Consider the following 14,769-nt stretch of genomic DNA (forward strand, 5'->3'; position numbering starts at 1 on the left):
TGTGAGACAGCATTAGGCAAAGTTCTTCTGCATAATTTTATTTATTAAAATGGAAAATATAGGTTAGAGGAACTCCAGAAAACTGTTTCAATTAGTTCCCACCATGGTGCAAGGTCCTGTAATGAACCATGGACAACATTAATCTCAGCCATAGAGCTGAGGAGAAAACAAATAACTAAATACTCAATAAATCAATGATTTTGGTAAAAACATTCAGATTTACAGACCTCTCCTCTAACACATAGGTAAGTCAGAGCACTCATTAAGAATGCCTACTCCATTCCTCTGGCCCCAATGGAGACATTTACAGAGGAAGAAACGCAATTGCAGGACCTCAGGTCCTGAACAGCAGTCTCTGAGCATGCCTTAGAGTGCCTAAGCCAGCTGGCGGACACACATTCTGTCCAGACACAACTGCAGAGACCTTGAGGCCTCCTTGGTTTTATGAAAGGAGAGGATCAAGCATGTGTCACCACCTTTTTTGCACTCATGTCCCCTGCCTCCAGTAGACCCAGATGGCAGCTGCCAACTAGGGCCTGACAGCACAGCAGCATGGCAGCAGTGCAGGTGGCACAAGGACTTGTGATTTGAGTGCCAAGTCAGAAATCTACCATGAAACAGCAGTTACATGCTAAGAGAACCAAGTGGAAACCATGTCCGCTTTATTTTTTGATTCAACGTTAAAGGCATGACAGGAACCCTGCGTTGGTCAGACCTTTTGGGTTCATCTGTCTGCACCTTGTCCTTGAAGTCCGTGCATCCAAAAAGACATGGACTGAACGGATAAGCTGAATGCAAGCAGAACAAAGATCCTCCAGAAACCCACAAAACTGAAACAGAAAGGGCTATGAGCTGACCTCCCTGCCTGTTTTGCCTCTGCAATACCAATCCTTTCTTTCAAGCTTCCTCATAAGTCCAGCAATGCTGAGAGGCTGCTTGATGGGTCAGAGGGTTTCAGTCACCTTTGGGTGCTCATCTTTCCTTCTGTCATCCCTTGGACTCAGCTACGGGTCAGTGTCAGATGCTTTTCTCATACACCTCCTGGGGTATTGTGCACATGGGTGAATGTGTGTCCATGAATGTCCACCTCTTGGCAAGCCTGACCCAGTACATCAGGAGCTCCCTTTCCATCTCAGCATACCTGCTCGATCCCTGGGCAGACCTGAGCCCCGTTTTCCCCCAGACAAACTCCCTGTATCCAAAAGGCAGTGGCCAGACAAGGCAAACAGGCAGCCCCTCTCCCTTCCATAAAATCCCATTTTTTTAATGGCATATAATACACATTTATATATAATAGTTGTGAACAAATAAACTACACTCCTACACAGCTGGTCACAGGATATTTCCTTGCTCCTCCTGACTAGCAAAAGTCATACAAAGCTTACTAGGTGACACGTTTGGCTGTCTGACAGCATGCAGTGAACTAATGCTATACAACGACTACACTACCCCAGTACCATCTCTGAAAAATATTTCCTATGAATTTTGTAAAAATTTTAATGTGGAGTTGGGTGTACTTTCTTTTTTTCAGCTAAAGGTCAGATTTGAAAGGAGCAAACTTGATGTATATCTCCAGAAAGCTTTAGATATCACGAATAGATCTGCAAAAAGTCCTTGTTTGTCTCCATTTCTAAACAGAGGGGACTAGAAAGTAGCTTTTTCTTTAGCAAAATGTCTAATGGAATTTTAGGAAGGTTTTTTTAATCAAAATTTCTGTAGTATTGAGCTGTCTCTTCAGCTTTGTTGTGTATGTGTGTGCGCACACGTGTTTATACAAATACACACAACACTGCTCGGACGGGACCCATACAGGTGCCATATGCTGCGAGAAGTGAGCAACTGCCAATTAGGAAAGATTCAGTCCCACATTTCTGTCATGTGTATAAATAGCTTCACATTTCTCAAAGGTGGGTGGAATGGCAGGACTCACACACACACGAAAACAGAGTTCTTCAGCGTAGGCAATTGCATGCATGCGGTATACTATAGTGTAATAAAATGCAAGCTTTCACCAGTTACTGTTTCTTTTGAGAATGTTGTTCTAGAATACCAAAGGATATCCAAATCATAGAAATGTCAAAATTTTATTTGGATTTTATAAAATAAGACCTAAGTGTTAGCTAGCAATAAAGCACTGCTATTGTAATTACAATGTCTGCTGAATGCAAAGAGCACTGTTCCCAGTTTATGAGCTGATCTTAAAGCAGGGTGAGTGACCTGCCTCTGAGAAACCCAAACCAGTAGGTATTTCAGCCTTTCTGAAGCTGAATCCAGGCTTAAAACCTTCTTTAAAGGTTTGGGCTGATTTGCAAAAGAATCTTGAAGAGATATATAAATCCTTTTTTTTCCTCAGTTATTAAATACCTTAATCAGGATCTGTTCTGCTAAGCAAACTTCCCCATTCCCCATTCTACCACTCATTCTTGGTTTTGCAGGAGACTACCCCTGCTTTCACAGTATTAGGAAATACCACCATCATGATGCAAGTTATGGGTCCAGTTAACCACTTCTCTTTGTCTGAACACGGACCACAAGCCTGGATTGCACTTTATCCCATACATGCCCCAAATTACTCTCCGTAGGCATAGCATAGCATAGCATAGCATAGCATAGCATAGCATAGAGCAGAGCAGAGCAGAGCAGAGCAGAGCAGAGCAGAGCAGAGTAGAATAGAGCAGAGTAGAACAGAACAGCATGATGTTCAGCACTGGGTTTAGGGCATCTCTGCACTGCATGCCGTGGTGTTGCACTGCAAAACAGGCCTTCAAACCAACAGCAAAATACTTAGAGAAGAATGCTTTCCCAGCCAGGGAGAGGGCCCAGACAGACAGGTACAAGTAAGGAATTCAGAGATAAAATTCATAAGGATATTTGTACTAGCAGGACAGTGACAGGCTGGACTCCAATATTATCATCAGAAGGAAGACTTAAAAAATTTGAGGTATTTGCAAGCACTATGCTCTGCTGTGCCAGACTGCATCACCTCGCTTGAGACATTTCCAGTGAAGAGGTTTGGTTTTTTTTTAATCTGATGCCACTCTCACATTTGGCAGCAGCTCCCCATCCCATGAACATCCACAAAACTGCTTCTCCTCCTTTCCCGGTCCTTCTGTCCCTTCCTTGCCTCTTGTTCAAACAGCCATCAGTTATTTTTCAGCTTGACTACCAAAGGATAATCATTTCTTCTTCCAGTGAACTATTTTATGGCAGGTAAATGCAGACTCTGCTTCTCCTTTTGAACAGGCTCCTCTATCTTCCCCACTCCTACCTTGTTAGGATGTGCTTTCCCCCGTCAGGATTAGCAATGTAGTACTTTTCATGTTTGTCAAGCCAGCCTCAATGTCACTTAGCACTGGCTGGTGCCTGTGAAATGAGCGTCCTGTTACCCTGTACCATAGCACATCCTTGTAACAAGCTCCAGGGCCAGCGGCCCAAGGGAAGACTAAACTCAGCTGCTGCCAAGCCACAGCAGCAACCTAAGCTATCTATTTTACCCTTGGCAGAGTCTCACCATGAAGCAGTCCAGATCCATAATAAAAACAGAAGCAGTACTGAGCTCAGAGTTTTTGTATTTGCATGTAGGGGACAGTTCTGAAACACCAGCAGGGAAAAAAAAACCAACCCAAACCCAGTTTTAGCAAACCAGGTAATTAGAAATCTCAAAACACATGAATGGAAATTTTAGCATCAAAAATGACTTTGCATATTCCTAAGTTTTAAGCACAGAGACTCTCTCAAAGGTGCTACTTGGAGTTGCTGCTAAGTACATACTAATAACTGTGTGATTTATATGCATACATGTGTGCGTACATACATGCTCAGTACACCTTTTCTATCTAAGCACTTACCTGGACAACAGCACTGCAGTATCTATAGTCATAATAGTCATCAGTGATTTTATGTATGATTTTCTTACGGAGAAGTGGGAGTAGGGTTCAGGAGAAGTCCTAAATGAGATCTACAGTAGAGCCCAGAACTGAAACCAGAGCTGCTGAGTCCTCACCAGACATCATTCTGACCATCCTTATAAAGAGATCATTATTGCAGGTGGTCTTGTAAAAGGAAAGACTTGTGACTTAGACTGTATTTAGGACTGTACAGGTATGTTTATGCTTCTCCCCATGTATCCACCTATATGGAATCCGGCTCTTCGTGGAAGTGGCACCCGTGGTCTCATTTATGCAGTACGAGCCACTGACAGTTTCTTGAAGCCCAGAAGTATGGGTTTAGGAATCTAGGTTTCAACATGCATTCGTGCATTTTTTGAAAAGTCTGGGACTGTAATTCTGTAAAATAGAAGGCAACATTTCCATACCTAATGGGTAAGGGACAATATTTGTCACTGCAAATAAATGGTGCCTGACATGAGTACAGTCCACAGACCACGCCCCAAAACATCTCAGAGATGAACTGCACTGTCCAAAGGCGTTAAATCTGAACCCTAGCGAAATTAATTTAAAAAATGATCCTTAATTAAGTTTAACCTTAATTAAATTAATTGCTTAATTACTCTGGCATGACAATTAGCTACTTACATTTACATTGAAAACTTCAGGATAGCATGAAACAAACTGAACATGGCATGACGATAAATAATCAAAAGGATAATGTAGTGATTGTTTCACTCATTTTCAAATTGAATCAGTGCAGTCCTGTATTTCTTGATTTATCACTGTCTCCAGTCTACCATACAGTAGCACTGTGTGATGAGAATTGTGTCAGGGAAGATGGCCCAGATCTGCTGAACTGCATGTCAGTTCACACGCTATGAGCTAGAAATTTCTGCCCCACAACTTCCTTCTTATTTTTCCACTTCACCATCTTGTGTTCTTCCACTTGCTATGGTTTCATTTCTCCTTTGCCTCCATTCTCGTCCTCAGCTCTGTGCTCTCTGTCGTGCTGTCCCCTAGAATCACTCACATGTACTTATCCAACAAGGAGCGCCTTTTCTTCTCCTCTACCTCCCTCTCCAGGGGACCTTCTGCCTTCTCCTGTGTTTTGTAGCTGCTCACCCTTTCTGACACTGAATTCTCTTTTCTATGTCTCATCTCTCATTTCTCTCATTTGTTTGTCTTTTCATATCCAGATCACAAGCTTCTCAGAGCTGCAAAAGCACATTATTTCTACTCCATCAGTAGTCATGGAAATTTACAGGGCTGTATAAATATGTAATAATCAATAATCATAACGATATACATTAAAATTCAAGCCTACCACCTCAGCAGCCACTGTGAGAGAAGTAATTTACAGAGGTTACATGCACAGAACTTTGCTGAAACTTGGTAAGGGGATTGACTTAAAGAGTCCCTTATTGGGAAGTTACTAATTATTTGCTGTGGTTAAGTGCTATCTACCTGGCACATAGCTATCTGGAATTCCTTTGTAAAGCTGGAACACTATGGTCTGATTTAAAAATCAATACAGCTGAACAGGATGGGATTTAGGTGCCTAAGCACAGGCATCTAATGCCATTTTAGATGCTCTAGGATACACCACCCAACTGGTGGTTGCTGCTCCGTAGAATCATAGATCACAGAATGGTTTGGGTTGGAAGGGACCTTAAAGATCATCTGGTTCCAACCCCCCTGCCATGGGCAGAGACACTTTCCACTAGACCAGGTTGCTTCATGTGGACATGAACTTCAGGAAGTCCTGTGTCCTAACTGACTGCCCTATGTAGCTGTCTCTCATATCCCGGCACATCTAAAATGACACTCCCCATCTACGTTTAGGCAACCAAGTTTCACCCTTGTACCTTCAGCTGAGTAGCCCTGATCTTTGAATAGAAATGTAAAACTCTAAAACAATCTACCTAAGAATGGCCTTGAACTCAGCTCACATCAAGCTAAAGAACAGGAAGGATGATTCCTTTGATGTTGACTTTGCAGTCAGTTTGCCATCCCTTTACCCTTGGAAATGTAAAACTACAGAAGAAAAACAGAATGGAAGTGAGTTAAAGGTTATAAATACCTGGTGTCAGGAGTATAACAGAGGTGACAATCAGGGAGCAGATAACGAGAATAACAAGTAAGGCAATTGCAATTCCCTTCCAGTTTCTTTGAGGTGGATTACTCCCCACCAGCTCCTAGAAACATCAAAGGAAAATGAACATTTAGAAAAGGCACTTAGACAAGGAAACAAACAGCAGAATCCAAACAGCAACGTCTGTTGGCAGAACCACACCATGCACCCTGCGACCATGGTGGGTGAAGCCTGTAAGCCAAATACAATTCATGCCATTATAATACATTGCGGTATTAATTGAATCCATCCCGAGTCAGACTATACAATGAATAAATGCAATGCATCCATAGGATGCTCGATAGTGTAACCCACACTTCCCACCGCCTCCTCACACAACGGGCACCAGCCGCCCACACCAGCATTCATCCAAACTCACTTATCAAAAGCCAATTTCCTACCAAACCTCATTAACTCTGGGAATAAAGAGCTTTACAGTAACTTTCAAGAGACTTTTATAATAAGATGCCAGAGAAGAATACAGGAAGATAAATAATTCACAGGGGCACGTATGGAGATGAAAATCAATAAGGATATCCCCATGGTGAACTTTTCTGCCTTCCCAGAAAACATCACATCTCCTCAGGCCATCTTGCATGCATTCCGAGGCTGGTAAGTCTAAGGACATGAAGACAGGCTTCATGTCTAGCATATACATTAAATTTAATCACATCCTTAAAACTTTAGAATAAAAGCTCCATCACTATTCACTGATTAGCTTTGACTTCACTGCGGTTGTACCATATGTTCTGTCTGTGATGTATACAGCACCCCTGCTCTCGAGACTGAGGTTTTTATGAAGTGCTGTGTTTGCATTCACAAGGTCTTAAATATTTATTGCACTTTATCCCTTTCATGCTTTTTGCTGGATTCCCCTTAGCACTGTGCATTAAATGTGATTTCATGCACACATTAAAACATCCCCAGGAACTGTATGAAATATCAGCGCACTCCACTTTCCTGGAAAGCTGAATTCACTCAAGGGATCTGACCTCACAGCCAGAACAACTCTGGATGCTCCTCTTCCTTGTCGACCTCACCCATTTAGAATTTTTGCCTCATTTCCTTTATTATGAGGGATGGTGGGTCTAAGACAGACCTGCTGGTACTTCTTTAAAGATTCTTCTTTCTTTCTTCTTTAATTTTGTTTCAGGAAAACAGAAAGCTTTATAATAGACTAAGTTCTTCTGTAATTCAGGGAGTTTGTTTCACTTACTGTAACTTTTTCTTATACACAGCAACATGACCTGACCAAGGATGTCAGGCAAACCTCACAGTTTTGATTTCAGAAAACACTAGAAAATATTTTTCAGTTTTTTCCATATCAAGAATCCATTTCACAGAAAAAGATAACGTTGAGACTCTTTTCCTGTATGTTTGGGGATCTATCCGTTACAAAGGCTATAAATCTGCAATGGAAAGCCAGGTTTGAGGCATTAAACATCTGAGGTAGCATCTGTATTTCATTATTTATCCTAATGCTAGAAAAGACACAACAGTTCTCTTCCTTCTGGCAAAGAGGGGTAGAGCTTAGCACCCCTCCCGTCCTAGCCTTCTCCTCATTTGCACATGGCTTTCTATTTGAAATGAAATATAATTAGAAGGAACAAATGTATAGTTTATTATTTTTACCAGAGAAAAATCTGAAAAGTAGGTCAGGAGCCTTGAGAAATGCAATTTTGCCAACAAGCAAACAGAAAGAATATAAATATTTGCATTTTTATAGCATCTTCACTCTAAGCACGAATACAAATTTTAATTAATTTAGTCTTCTAACACCTTTTTTAGGAAACTGTTATGGTCCCCATTTTTCAGGTGATGCAAATAGGCTCAAAAGAGAGTCTGTGGCTTTCCCAGGGTCACATAAAAATTAAGAAATAAAACTAGGAAAAGAATCCAGGTCTTGTGGCAGAAATATTCTTCCTTTCACAGCAGGGTACAGTGGGACCTAGAGGGATGACAGGAGAACTGGGGAGAAGCAGCTGAGAAACCACAGTGTTTCTACCCAGCCAAGCCCTAACAGCATCTGAAGGACAGACACAGGCAGCACTACAGGACTGATGGCAACAGTCACATTCTTGAAAATAATCTAACAAGCCTCTCCCCCCGTAATGGTCAGAAGTTTTAAAATTGAAAAAAGTAGTTCACAGACTTGAATGAGATCTGCAAACGCAGATGTAGTTCAAAAGCTTTATTAAACCTTGCATTACCCCATCCATGGGTCCCAGTGTGATAGAAATCCACACACGTGCTTAAGCTCTCAGGATATCAATACTTCCACTGAATCCATTATCACATCATAATCCCATTAATTCTTCAGTCGTCCATTCAATATTTGAGCAAAATCACAACAAAAAAGAGTGGGAAGTTCTAGCGTATCAAGAGGAGGAAAGCTATTCATAAACCAAACTTTGGGGTTTAATACACTGCAAGGAAGCAGAAAGGAACCTTTTCCCCTTTATTTTTAAAATTCCATCAGGAAATTTCCTCTGATAAAAAGCAAGAGATAAATGGCATTTCAAAGAAAGGTAAACAGCTTTATTCAGCACAGGTTTGGAAAGTAGCTTTTTTATTCTTCTCAGTCATTTGAAGTCTCTTTTGATGGAATCACTTACAGTCAATCTCCTGCACACACATTGTACCATATATATGCTAGCACCAACGTCTTAGATCTTTCCTGTCTGCATTTCTGTTAATTCCAGAGGGATGTTGCTGTGTCACTGTGACCAGCTTTCACTTCCAGGAGATTACAGTCTCACCACTGATCCATGATACCCCATGCCCTTGGCAGCAAACTCCCACCTCTTCAACAGGAGTTCCCACAGGAGGACATCAGCTGCCTATTCACATTGCTCAGGAAAGTCTCTGCGCTTGGGACCAAAGCCAGGAAGGTGTTTAATTAAGCCCTAGGTAGGTACAGATTCAAGCACATAAATAACATTCTTGAAGTGGCACCTCAAAGCATTCATTTCCAATGCACAGCACAAAGCTATAATTTGCCCATTCCTGAAAGATCCCAGCTTGCAGATGTAAACACAGAGATCTAAACCAAACAGCCAGCAGATACCCTTCGTGAACCATGCCTGTTAATCCTAGAGATAGCACTTTGGTTTTAATACTGAAACCTGAGCATATTACACAAATGGAAATAAACCAAGCAGGCACAATTTCTGCTTTGACAAAATGATTCTACTAAAAACACCGTAAAAGGAAACATTAAAACAAAGTCACTCATCGGTAGGAGTCACCTGCTCTCTGCTTCTCATGAAGAATTAACACGCCTGCGTGACCTCTGCAAGCAAGCTGAAGCCCTTCAGTCTGTTTTTTCTCCTTTTTTCCTTTCCTGTTTGTTATCCACCCTCTTCTTTCTCTTACATAAAACCTTAATTGTTTTTGGATTAGGAAAGTAAAACAGATGTTACCACAGGTTTTAACATAAGCACACTTCATTGATGCTGTATATTAAAAACTGTAAATGTTATCACTTTCATCTTCATTTATGATTGAAAAATAACGCTACCCACCTGTGAAGTTGACTTTGAAGCCATAAATCCAGACATCTACAGTGTTTTAAGACTCTAAAATACAGATCTGTGATGACATATTTTCCTGCCTACGAAAGAATCACCGTACTGACATGTTATAGATGAAGGCTGGATGTGCTCCAATCCAAGTTGCTGTCAACAAAATTATTTCTGGCATGTTTATTTGAAACCTGCCAAAAGTCTGCCAGCACGGTGGCCATATTAGAATAATATAATAGCTTCTTAAAACAAAAACTCATCAGGCACAACTTCTTGGTTTTTTTAATAGCCATGTCTATATTGCTAAATGAAAGAAGGGCAATATAGACATCACTTGTCAAGTATTGGTATTATTTAATAAAAGCTGTACATCCTGGACAAAAATCTCTGAAGGATCAAAAGGGGGATGGTCATGGTGGGCCTCTTAGTCCTTTTCAACACCGAGTCGCCACTTTTGTGCAATAACAACAAAACCTAGGTGTGTTATACTGGAATATATACATTCCAGACATGTGCTGTACGTGAGGGCCCTTGCTGAAGCAGGTGACACTGGGCCACGGCTGCAGACAGGAGTAAGTCCTCTCAGTTACACCAGTGTAAATCAGAAAGAAAAGAAAAAGAAAAAAAAGAAAAGGAAAAAAAACCTAAGAAATGAATGGTATGAAACAAAAACAGGTGCAAGATCTCTTGCTTCAGAAGTGGCAGCAGTTTACAGCAAGGTTTTGTATGGTTTCCATACCTGCCATTCTTGCAAGGTCTGCTTCTTGGTTTTTTTGATTTGTGTCTAAGTTTTAACTGAATAACCTGAAATACTACACATTCACAAGCACAGTAAATGAAAAATCTTCTAGCAAGCTTGTCAACACACAGTTAATCAAGGCACATGTATTCTACCTTCACCTCAGGCTACCTTGTTCTGAATTAAAACTTGTGCCTGATGACATAACGTAGTGAGTGCAATGTCTCTGGCAAGTCAGCTCACCAGTTTCAGAACACGGCCCAGAATAAAAACTTTACTGAGGAATTAAGGTATGGGAACACTGTTGTCCCTGGCAAAAACTCCTATGACATTCAGTGGAAAAATAATCTTGCTGTTAATTAGTTCTTTATAATACAAAATTGCTGCAGATTATAACTGCTAAACAGTACAACAAATGAGATAAACAGTAGGTAACCCATACAGTTAGAATATTAACCTTGTGTTGCAAAAAAGAAATATTAATTGCAACGATAATGGCAGTAAACTAGATGCATTGCAGTGGTTACAGCAGGAGGTTTGCTGAGACCTCTGGTTACATTGCTGATCGATATTGCCTTACTGTCTCATCGCACTCCTCCGCCTGTCTGGATCCTCTGCCGCTCTCCTGCCTTAAATTTAGGATGGAGGTTCTTCGTGGGCAGGAATCATTTTTGGTACCCTGCCTGGCACAGTGGAAACCTCAATCGCTAAAGAACTTAGGCAGTATCATAATATGGATAAACAATAATAAGCATGTAACTGCATCCTTCTCATCTCTGAATTCAGACTGAGTTACTTTTGTTTGGCGTTTTTTTAATTTATTTTCTGTCCTTTCCTTCTCCTCCCCACTTGCCTCCTTCCCCTCCTGCTGCTGCAGACCACCCTGAGCTGTGGTCCAGCTGGAGTGTGATGCTGAATAGCAATCAGATTGCAGATAGACTCGGAGAGCCTGAGGCTACAGTAAACTCAGTTGTTCAGATGCTAAGGGTGACACTTTAGAGTGAGAGGAATAGAAACTTGGTCTGTTTTTACAAATAAGGCATGGGATGTATGTGGGCTTTCCTGCAAAACCCCAGAAAAATTCAGAGGGATAAAATCATCCTGCCTGTTGTGGTGGTGAAAGACCTCCTGCTGCTGCAGACCACCCTGAGCTGTGGTTTTTCTTCATCTTCTGTTGATAATAGATGCTTTTACTAATAGGGAGCAATAACAGTTAACATCTTTGCTGTCTACTCCCCAGCACCGTGAGAAAAATATTTTTCCCTGTACACAATGCAACACTATGCCACCCTGCATTTCTGGGAGGCTCTTTTATGAATGCCCTAAAGCCACTCCTTTTGGCCCTGTAGCTCCATCTCCTCTCACAGTTTTCTGCAAAGTGCACATACGCAAATGCTTTGAGGTTGGGCATTAATGGAGCGCTTGAGAGTGAACAAGAAGTCTGTATCCATAACACTCAGACCTTTGTAAAAATAAACGTTGCATGTATTTACGCTTTGATAGAGCTTTCAGTCTTACACGTTTCTATTACAAAGCCAACAGGAGAAAATGAATGCCATCTGCACCTTACACCTACGTGGTAGCTTTAACAGATGATGGGTCTTCCACAGTTTTAGAGCAGAAGGCACTAGATCCTCAGCTAGCATTGACTGACACAGATCATTGGCTCCACTGGAGCAAAGCCAGTCTGTGTCAGCTACAAATGAAACCCAGTAGTACTTCTAAATTAAAAAAAAAAATCTGTAAAAAGATCTAAATACAGTGATATCTAGGATTCCTAGCTGTACTGTATTACAGAAATGGATATTTAATAACTGCCCATCATTTTTGTGAGCATTATGATGAAAGAGTTTTGGATCCCCTCCAGACCTAGCAGCACTAAAAGATTAATTTAGCATCTCTATATTTTGAACTGGCATCTCACATGACTTTTGTACCCAAGTATAGTAATCACACTGCAACATCTTCCTATCCCCTTACAACGTATAAATAAGCGGCGTTGCCATTTGAAGCATTTCCAAATTATTCCTAGTGCTTAGGGACAAAGCGACTATGTAGAATTTCCAAAATAAATTAGAAGTTGGGAACGTGGACTCTCAAATCCTGCCAGGAGCCTATTCTCAAGGTGACAAAAATTCAATCTGTGAACACCAGCTGGACCTGTTGCACCAAGCGTGGCTCCAGCCAAGGGCATGGCCATCTTCTGATTCACGGCCAGGAGAAAGGAGATGGCAATATTGTACGTGTGTACGACACATGACGTGTGATTAGAGATACTTTTACTCGAGAACTGTGATGGTCTTGATTTAATGTCATATGAATCTTCTTCACGTTCCCACCATCAGTTTGGTTCATTCATCTGCTGTACACCTAGATGTTTTTATAGCACCTGGCGCAGTGGGACTGCGAATCCTCACAGGGGCCCTTAGATGCTACTGTAATTCAAGGCATAATTAAAGATCCATTCCCAATAGTGACAGAGCCCATAAAATCAACAGCATTTCTTTGATTTTATTTCAGTGTTTGATATAAGCACACACATTCATCCACTAAAACAGAACCAAATCATCTCCTCGGGTGAAATATCTGTCATGGCACCAGTAAAACTTGGTTTGACACTTAGAATTTTATTCCGTTAAGAGTCTGTGTTATCATCAGGTCCGTGAAAAGGCTTGGCAAGCCCAAATGCCACAGATTATATCACTGATCCCAGGACCCCTGTACGCCACAGCACTTGCTTAGCTCCAGTTTTTCCACTATAACGCTCTGACAGCCTGGCTCCTGCCAAACCAAGACACGACACACACACACACAAGCCTTGAAACAGTTCCTACCCAAGCAGAAAGCATCTGCAAAAGGTGATGTTGCCAAGGCATGCCAGGATGACATCTCTCTACTCTATTTCTTGAAGAATTATGATGTCAAGGAATGGGAAAAGAAGCTTCTGTGCAAGATTTGAGAGCCTGAAGAAACAACCTCTCAGCTTTGTCGTCTCTCCTAATTCCAAGAAAATGCCATTCTGCTTACATTTGTAAAAAAGCAATTACAATTTTTAGTGAAACTATATTTCAGAAAAAAAGAAAATATCATTCAATTTATGACTCTGAACACCAAGAAAGAATTTGTGATAAGGGAAGTAGTGAGGTGTTTAATCTCCCTCGGTAGAAAGACAGCATTAGAAATTCTGTTTAATATTATATTTTACTAACTCCTAGGCATTTTTTTTCCTGTAATCTAGTTTGTAAATAATTTGTTTCTAAATGGTACAGGAAGGAAAACACGAGGTGAACAAAATTTAATTTCTAAATAATTTGTTTGGGAACAACATGAGAAACAGCCATGAAGACAGCCGAATTTTGAGGTCGCTGTGCTGCAGAGACAGTGGGAAGAGAAATACAAAACCAGTGTGTACAGCAGGGGGGAAGAAAACTGGTTTATCAATTTCATTTTGCACTCTCCTGAGGTGTCCATCAAACTCAGGATGCAGAAATTGCACTGCGTGCTAAGAAAGTAAAAATTACCTTGCCAGGTTACTTGCAAACACTTCTGCGATACAGTAATTATATGAATTCATGTGTGAATTAAAGGAACTGGGGGCTAGGAGAGGGTCGCTCCTCCATTGGTCGACATACATAACTCTCATTAACACATAGCAAAACTTCATGCATGTACAGAGAAATAAAAACAGAAAGAAAAAGAGAAGCACCCTCCGTACAACCTACCATGCCAACCACCGTCTATCATTACTATCTGAAATACATCAGCTGCTTTACGTTCAAAATACCTTTCTCTCATCATCACTTCTTACAGGATGATGGTGGATTGGGGATTTCAGATGAGGTCCCTGGCTGGCATGAGGGCTGCAAGGTGACGGCTCCTGAAGGTCCCAGGGCCATGGGAGCAGTTGAGCAAACCAGGTCAGAGACAGGATTGACTCCCAGAGTTACATGGGGAGGTGAGGGACACGGACAGACCGAGGGGTAAGAGGATGGCATGGGATGGCACAGCAGGGAGGAGAAGGCTGAAGTGACAATTCAGAGCTTTTCTGGGGGAGAGAACATTTGATCAGAGCCCATAATAATGGTATTTCAGAAGTAATGAAAATTACCTGACCCTCCATGATAAGACACAATGTAAAATGCTTTTTACTTACTGAACAAAAAAAAAATCTCCAAACTAACAAGTATGTGATGACAAAATCTATTTTGTGTGATCACTAAAACACTCTCCAAATTTAGTAAAGAATCAGTAAAAATCACATATTTCTGTCCTCCACAGGACTCAAGCGATGTAGGTTTTACATAACAGTTAAGTTCAGCAGAAAAAAAAAAAAAAATCCCTTAAATAAGCCAGTAGAATCTCATGAGAGAGAAAAGTTCCTCCCCGTTTCAAGCCAGAACCCACCCTTATTGAGGTCAATAACAACATTTTTAGTAGCACACCCAAGTCCTTTAATCTTTTCCATATATCATAAATTAATCAGAT

The 14,769-nt window shown here is 41.1% G+C and overlaps 1 protein-coding gene across 4 annotated transcripts in view; it reads right to left on the reverse strand.

The window, feature by feature from the left end:
• The window catches only part of DPP6 (dipeptidyl peptidase like 6), a 566,701-nt gene that overhangs the window by 175,654 nt on the left and 376,278 nt on the right, over nucleotides 1-14,769 (reverse strand). For all 4 annotated transcript variants that reach the window (XM_087730211.1, XM_009467586.2, XM_087730220.1 and 1 more), the window contains exon 2: nucleotides 5,971-6,085. In XM_087730211.1, the coding sequence (XP_087586337.1) occupies nucleotides 5,971-6,085 (115 nt within the window). The remainder of the gene's footprint in view (nucleotides 1-5,970; nucleotides 6,086-14,769) is intronic.

This window comes from Nipponia nippon, unplaced genomic scaffold (assembly GCF_047370975.1).
Source record: "Nipponia nippon isolate SJK-2023a ecotype South Korea unplaced genomic scaffold, ASM4737097v1 scaffold_1, whole genome shotgun sequence".
Lineage (NCBI taxonomy): Eukaryota > Metazoa > Chordata > Aves > Pelecaniformes > Threskiornithidae > Nipponia > Nipponia nippon.